The sequence below is a fragment of the Melanostigma gelatinosum genome, assembly GCF_949748355.1.
Source record: "Melanostigma gelatinosum genome assembly, chromosome: 18".
Taxonomy (NCBI): Eukaryota; Metazoa; Chordata; class Actinopteri; order Perciformes; family Zoarcidae; genus Melanostigma; species Melanostigma gelatinosum.
The window spans coordinates 16681040-16689372 of NC_136651.1; the positions used below are offsets into that span (position 1 = coordinate 16681040).

General features: G+C 44.0%; 1 protein-coding gene across 1 annotated transcript; it reads right to left on the minus strand.

Annotated features, from left to right (window-relative positions):
- Window positions 1-1354: 1354 nt before the first annotated feature.
- On the minus strand, window positions 1355-7737 carry adra1ab (adrenoceptor alpha 1Ab; the record flags this gene model as incomplete). The annotated part of the gene is made up of 2 exons (XM_079290018.1): window positions 1355-1821; window positions 6819-7737. The coding sequence occupies 2 exons, from the start codon at window positions 7735-7737 to the stop codon at window positions 1355-1357; spliced, it is 1386 nt and encodes a 461-aa protein (XP_079146144.1).
- Between the last annotated feature and the right edge of the window lie 596 nt (window positions 7738-8333).

Here is an 8333-nt window from a genome sequence, read left to right on the forward strand (position 1 = left end):
CCGTTGAACAGCAAGATGCTTTCAACAGTACTAAAGTTGTCTTCTATGAACATCATAACATGTCGCTAGCTTCTAAGCTAATTTTAACATTACGGCCAATGGGGAAATGCTAACCGCGGTTAGCATTAGCGAATATATAATATATCTTTGTACATCTTTTCATGCAGACATACTTGCATTACAGACTAAGGTCTCTCAAGGCTACCAAATGAAAAACAATGAGGCAATAACTTGTTGCTCATAGCTCTGAATAGCTGTTGTGCTAGCAGCAACTGGCCAAGCCAGTTAGCCGTAAATGCTATTCAGAGCTATGAGCAGAGAAGATCAGCTTTTTCTCAAGTCTGCCAGTGGATCCTAACAGCGCGGAACAGTGTGAAAGAATCCATCATCACCAACGGGTTCTGAAAGGCTGGGATACTATGAGATTAAGGGGACAGCGCAATGAGGAGGACAACATAAGCTCAAGGGCGGATTTGCCCCGGTTCATGATGTGGTGTGTTCAAGGACCCAAATGCAGACTCGTTTTTTTTTGTTTTGTTTTTTTAGTTCTACAAAACTTTTTCTACAAAACATTTATTTCTCTCACTCAAAAACACGCACACAAAAAAACTCTTGAACAAGTTTTGTAGAACAAGTTTTGTAGAACTGGGAAAAAAAACTGGAAAAAAAACTGGCTTGGCCAGTTGCTGCTAGCACAACAGCTATTCAGAGCTATGAGCAACAACAGTTATTGCCTCATTGCTTTTCGTTTGGTAGCCGTGAGAGACCTTAGTCTGTAATGCAAGTATGTCTGCATGAAAAGATATACAAAGATATATTCGCTAATGCTAATCGCGGTTAGCATTTCCCCATTGGCCGTAATGTTAAAATTAGCTTAGAAGCTAGCGAGTCGGACATGTACTGTTGAAAGCATCTTGCCGTTCAACCTTTTTTGTTAACAGTCCTAGTGAGAGGTAGGTCAAAGGTACTTCATCCATATTGTAGCGACCCTGTCAGTAACAGCTGGTAGCAGAGGGGTTGCTGGTAGCAACTGTTCTGTGTCGGGAGCTGGTAAATGTTGTGTTAGACCGGAACCGGAAGTTGCGGTTGTTGTGGTGGAGAAAAGCTATGGAAAAATCCGTATATAAAGCGCACCGGACTATAAGCCGACGCCTCAAAGCGTGGGGTCAAAAGTAGCGGCTTATAGTCCGAAAAGTACGGTAATCGTCTGCCCGCTCTGGAGGCAAGTCTCACTGCCCTCTGGCGCTGCACTCTGACGCCTTTGAGGGATTTATATATGCATGCAAAAGTTGTTACGCAAGAGTTTCCACGAAGCACAAGGCTGGATGTTTTAAAATTCCACCGTCGATGCCGATCAAACAGCCTCTCCTGCAACGCCGAGAGAAAGGCGTAAGACCTTGGCCGATCTGAGACCGGAGTGGTTCTCCGGTACTGATGTTCCACCTGCCGAGAGACACCACGCCTTCAGCAGACTCTTACTCTGGATTTGAGCCTGATCCGGACCACAGACCGATGACGAGGAGGACGACAGCGGCCCGCAGCAACCCCACGAGGAAGCAGTGACGCGGTTTTGGGCTGAGACGTCAGAGGTATTGGACGTGCGACCAGGACTGGAGGAGTGGGTGGCGATGTGTCCTTGTGGTTTGGCAGCCAGCACCCCAGTTCTCAGGCAGCGTCCACGGAGCACGTTGTGGAAGGCCTTTTTGAACTCCCGGCTGAAGCATGGGTAGATAATGGGGTTGATGCAGCTGTTGAGGTATCCCAGCCAGAAGGTTATCTTAAAGATGGTTTCAGAAGGCTTACAGGACGGGAAGATCGATCCTAAAGAGCACACACAGACACCGACAAATCAAAATATGAACAGAAACAAACACAGTCTTTTAGGAAACTAATTGTCTCAGTTCGTCTCCCAGGCCCCTTCATTGCCATTCTCCATCCGTCCACCAGATGCCCTCTGACTTACCAGTAAGTCGAGTATGTGAGTATTAGGAATTTTGTAAAGATGAATTGTAATTGAATTGACCACTGAGTTCCGCTATATGGACAAAGGTTTGTGGACACTCCACTCCGCATACGATTGTGTACCTTTTCGACTGGGGCTGTTTTTCAAGATTTGGGCCCATTAGTTCCAATTAAAAGTAATCTTGATGCTACAACATACATGCTATTTTAGTTCAATGTGTTTCCAATCTGACTCCCCGGGTGTAGACTGTGGGTAGAAGCCTGACATTCGCCAAGTATCTCACGCAGCATTTTTTTCCTTTTCCGCTATCTGTGCTATCTATTTTAACAAGTGCACCGTTGCTGCATTCTGTGCTTAGCGCTGCACAAGACGATTGTGATTGGTTCGAAGAAATACTAACAAGTTAGAGCATCCCCCCCTCCCCCCCATAGCAGAATGGTAACGCGTGGGACCTTTTGACACATAGCTCTGTGGAGATAGGTCTGGCTATGCGAGACTAGTGTGTCTCCAACTTTGTGGCACCAGTTTGGGTTTGGCCTCCTTCCTGTTTAAACCCACCGTGCACAAAGCCAGGTGCATGAAGAAGTGGTATTCCAAGTTTGTTGAGGAAGAACTTGGCTTTACATGGTGTCATTGATGAGCAGCAGTCCCCTCCTTTCATGAGCTCTGTAAGCATACTGTGCAAGTGATTGGCAGGCGTGGTTGCGGCGACCACCGTGTGCTGCAGCTCAAAACAGGCTCTCCATCTGAAGTACTCAGGAAAAACACAAAGTGAGAAATTCTGTAGTTTTTCAAACACCTCTCTCTGGGAATCTCAGACTATCAGCGCCTCAGAGCGCTGCGCTGTGAGCCGTGAAGGTCTGTCTCAATTGAAATGCGTAGCTATTCTCTGATGACTGGCTGTCTTGGGATACTACAGGGTGACTGAGGATGCCTCCAGGCATTACAGCCCATTAAGCCGCGCGCTTGCTATCTGTAATAGCTTTCATATGAGGGAGCAATAGTTTGGTTCGTTCCATTTCATCTCACAGTCGAAGCCTATTCTGCTCCAGCGTGGTGTTTTATTTGCTCTCTTTGGCCGCTTGTAATTGAATTTCTTGATGTCCCTTCTGAGAAAGGCAAGCAGCAGTAGAGTCGAGGGACAGCGGGGAAAGAGGCAGGTCCTGCCTGGTGTTGTGTTCATACAGGAAAACCTTTCATCAAGCGACATTATACCAATGATTCAGGCCTCAACAGCATCACAATAGCTACAATAGTAACCCACAGAGAGGTTGCTGTCAGAACTACATCATAAAAAAAGGCTCCGTCTGTATTTTTAGCCGTGATAGCGGCACGGCCCTGTGCATGGCAATGTTGTTCTGTCAGTCACATACATGGTCAGCTCGTCAGTCCACCACTTTGGTCCAGACTGAAATAGCTCAACAACTATTAGATATATTGCCATGAAATCAGATATTCATGGTTTCCTTAAGGTGGAATCCGGACTTTGGTGATCCCCTGACCTTTCCTCTATAGACACAAGAGCAGCTACACATTCAAAATAATATAGGACAATGATAATGCTCGTCTGCCTTAATGATACCGCAGTCTACACATCTTCATAACTGATGTATTAAATCCGATTTCTATTGAGTGAAACATGATGCAGATTCCTCAGTAATATACAAAAGTGCCTTTGCTGGGTATTTCATTGTCTGATAACCAAGAAGGATATAAGACATGAAATAATTACTCGTAAGTCAGTGACATATTCTCAGCTTAGATGCCTTGACACAGAGTTCAAGGCGTGCTTACTTCTCATTGGAGTTTTTACAGCTGAGTGAAATATCCTCAGTAAAATCCATTACAGTACCACGAACCTTTCCGAGAATGATATGACTATAGCATTGACTAAAATTCTACTAAATGTAAAATGGAGTTCCACTGAATAAATCTTGACAAAAAAAGAAAGAAATGTGACGAACTACAATTTCCAGTAAGTCGAATTTACACTGTCACAACACGTTTTGATTGAAATGTCTTAACATCTACTGGATGAATTGACAAAGAACTGTGTACATGCGTACATAGTTTCTAGATGATGAATCCAAATGACTTTGATCCCTCGACTTTCCCCGTTGCCCCACCAGGAGTTGGACATCTGTGGTCTTAACATTGTCATTGCGGGCACGTTAGCAATAGCATGTAGCTCAAAACACCACTATGCACAAGTGCAGCCTCACAGCGCCGCTAGTAGACTCTTTGTGTTGTTAAAATACATTGTAGGCATTTCCACATGTAGTGGACCTGATCTCTCCTGCGTTTAGTCATATCACTAATGTAAATTAGGGCAGAATGTAGAGATATTGACAGTATAAATATATTATTTACACCTGTGTTTCTCCTACTGTGTGACATGTCAAAACATCTTCTGACAAAAAGCCCTTTTAGCGAAATGTTTCAAGAATAATGACATAACCATGAAAGTTAAACTAAAGTCAGACTTCAATAACTTGGTTATTGTGTCGTCTTAATCCCTGTGTCAAAAGACCTGGTTATCAATTCAGGACAGACAGCAGCTCCCGCTTTTTGGTAGAGCGACCCTTTTGTTTACACCGTTTACAAATTGGGTCCTTTAATGTGGCTGGTTGTGAATAGACACACTGGCAAAAAAGAAGAGAGCGTAAAAGATAAAACATATTATTATTTGTCCAGAGGATTTGTTTCATCCACATCCCCCTCCATCCGGTACAATAGATTGTGCCTTCCTTCAATAAGATTACAGCTTGTGTAACAAAATACACTTTTCAGAAATAATCTCATCATCTGTGACCTGGGAGGTAACTGCTGACAGACTATCACCCTTAAATACACACCAGACCGCACTGACAATCACTTATCTCAGTCAAGTCATGAGCGTTATTTCACAGGCAATTAAGATTTTAGATTAGGCTTCACAATGGTTGGGCTCTGTCCTCTCTTACGCCTGCGATAACATCGCTGTTATCGCCTTCTTTGACAGAGTCTGACAAAAATGTAGGTGTAATTAATTGAATATGACGTCGAGAATATCTGGCTCAGTGGATGTCGCAACTCATAATGTAATAACTGCGCATAACGTCAGCATACATGTAATAAAAGCTAAGAAAGCCATGCTTGCATAACGTAGATACGCTCTTGTGCATCGTGTAATACGTTATTACATCATGATAACATTATTACATTATGAATTAAGCAAAAAAAAAACGGGTGATTCTTAGATATATAATATAAATATACATAATTACTCCTGTATGGAACAAATATTTCACATTTCATCTCTGTAAAGGTTCTCATTTGTCCACTTTATGTTTTTGCTTCGTATATGTTACAATCTTCTCATAATGTAATAACTTGTTACATAATGCACAGAACTGTTATTTCGTGATGCGCTCATGCTTCTTACACAATGTGTTTTATATTACATCATGGGGTTTTATCACTTTTAAATGATTGCATGATGAGCTGCTAGAAGTGGACATTTACCTTTTCCTGAGCTCCTGATAGCGTATAGCTCATATCTACAGTAATGTTTGACATCGACAGCAGACTAATCCTTAATTAGTTCATTTCTATTCAGTCTTGCCTTTGCATGTCTGAATCATTTTTGTTATTAACATTTTAATAATTTTTCAGAATAAAGCAGGCCTCTTCAAGAAAATTAATCGAATTAATCATTTCAGTTCTCATTATGACAGTAATTCATTTCTAAATCATATAAATTCCTTTTCTTAGAGTCATATGATACAGCAGATCCATCATTTAAAGTTCCCTTTTTTGTCATTTTTGCTGGAGTTACACCCCATTTCGTGCCTCTCCTTATTGCATTGCATTCAAGTCACAGAGCCACCGTAAAGACTTGTTTTTCTGAAAGACACTGTAAATCTATGACAGTCTTTCAAAAGCCCGGTCGTTTGTTTGACTTGAAACTGTTTTTTGGAAGTATTTCCAAAATCCTCAAAGACTCTTATTATATTGTATTACAGACACTGCACCATACAGAAGATCGTTTTAATCGTCTCCTAAATTGCAACTCCAGAGATGTGTTATCATAGGTACATGTATCTAAAGGAAAAGCAGTTTATAAGTCCTTTTCTAGTAGTTTCAAGTTGGTTGCAACTGTAGCTCCACCCATCAGTGATGTCATGATGAACTGACACACCCTCAAGTACTCTTCTACATCACTGCAGAAGCGAAACAGCTGGAGGTCAGCTAAAAAAACAACATTTTTTGTTGTGCATATAAACATAAATTAATTGCAGTGTTGATGTTTGTTGGTGTGTTCTCCAAAAGTAAATATTTAAAATAAAAAGTATAATTTGATTAAACTGGCTGTAATGGATACTTTGCAATCGCTTGTCGTGATGAACCTACTGTTGAATGTTTCCACTCTCACTTTTCTCATAGTGTCGCATTCAGCAGCAACAGGCAGCTCTAAAAACCCCACTGTACACTGTACACTACCAGCTGAGCCCCAACCTGCAGACAGAGGTTTTTGTTGAACAGAGTGGAGCATTTAGCAGCTAAAGAGCCAGATATTTCCTCCCGGAGTCGGTAGAGATTGTAGAGTTGTTGCTTGATTCGTAATTCAGGTGACATGTTCTTACAACATTTCTTTTTTTTATTGTCCCGCAAAGAAAAGCTTTTGTAAAGATGGACTGAAGAGTCTTTGAGGATTCCAGTAAAGCGTTCAAACCGGCAGTGAGTGTGGTTAAATGACCTTGTGGGTTCTTAAAGGATTTCTTTCAGATATACAGACCCTTTTCTTTGTGAATGTAATGAAAACAAATGAAAAGGCACAAAACAGGGTTCAGGCAGACGTTTAGGAGGTACCTACCGATGGGTAACACCAGGAAAAAAGGGAGCCAGCACAGAATGAAGCACCCGACAACAATGCCAAGAGTCTTGGCTGCCTTCTCTTCCCTTGAGAACTTCAGCAGCCTCGGCAGCGAAAAGGTGCTGCGTTTATGTGTCGCGGCCCCCTCGTCGCCCCCCTCGGGCTTCCCTGTCGGAGCAGCGTTCCCTCTGTGTACCCTCAGCATCACCCCCTCAGTCTCAACGCCTTTTCCCTCACTGCTCTTCCTGAGCGTCTTCGTCTCTCTCTTCGCCACAGTATACACGCGGCAGTACATGGCCAGGATGATGGCCAGAGGTATGTAGAAGGACCCCAGCGCGGAGAACAAAGCGTAGCCGGGCTCCTCCGTGATGCTGCACACCGTCTCGTCTTCTGGGTCGGGCTCCCTCCAGCCAAACAGGGGGCCCACGGATATGGCTGCCGAAAGTACCCAGAGCGCCACCACCGCGGTCAGGCCTCGCCGCCCCGTCGCCATGGCAGGGTAGCGCAGAGGGTAGCTGACAGCCAGGTAGCGGTCGATGGAGATCACACACAGGCTGAGGATGGAGGCGGTGCAGCAGAGGACGTCCAGAGCGGCCCAGACGCTGCAGAAGGACCGGCCAAACACCCATCTGCCGAGAGCCTCCGAGGTGGCGGAGAAGGGCAGGACGGCGGAGCTGAGCAGCAGGTCCGCCGCAGCCAGGTTGGCAATGAAGTAATGAGTCACGGAGCGCCAGTGGTGGTGGAGCAACACCGACAGGATGACCAGGATGTTGCCAAGGACCCCGAACACAACAAACACCACCAGCACCACCCCCAAGACCACCGCCTTGGCTACATCCATCCCTGGGTGGGCGGAGGAGCTGCAGTTGGTACAGCGACCTGCCGCGGGGAAAACACTGGTGTTCTCAACAGCAGCCATTGTCATCTGTTGATTGCATTGAGTTGTGCAAGTGTCTTGCAGATTGATACCATTCATGCCACATCTGTTCCTCAATTACAGCTGCCTTGTTCTGCTCCTCCTAATGCAGCGGATAAAAGCTTTTGTTGCTGCACAAACTGCTCCGCCAGTTCATTTGGAGATGCAGGGACTGTTGCCAACACGCCATCGATCACGTGGCCTCTGGCAGGGTTCCTTGGCACGACGTCATATTCTGAAAGAGAAACAATGCCACGGTTTCGTTGTATTGAGTTCACAATAGCTTGACAGAAATGACAAATATTCATGTTTTACGTGGTCACTGGTGGATTTAGAACAACGGGTTCTGTCAAGGCTTTAATGCTGGAAACCTTTTAAAACAAGAAAAGGGATTCAACACATTCAAAGGGTTTTATAAAAAACGGTTCAAAGGTCCAGTGTGTAGGATTTATGGGGCTCTATTAACAGAAATGGAATATAATATTCACAATTCTGTTTTTATTTGTGTCTCATCACTGGAAACTAAAAATCGTGTTTTCCCTACCTTAGATCGACCCCTTCATATCTACATAGTGAGCAGGTCGTCTTCACTGGGTCCG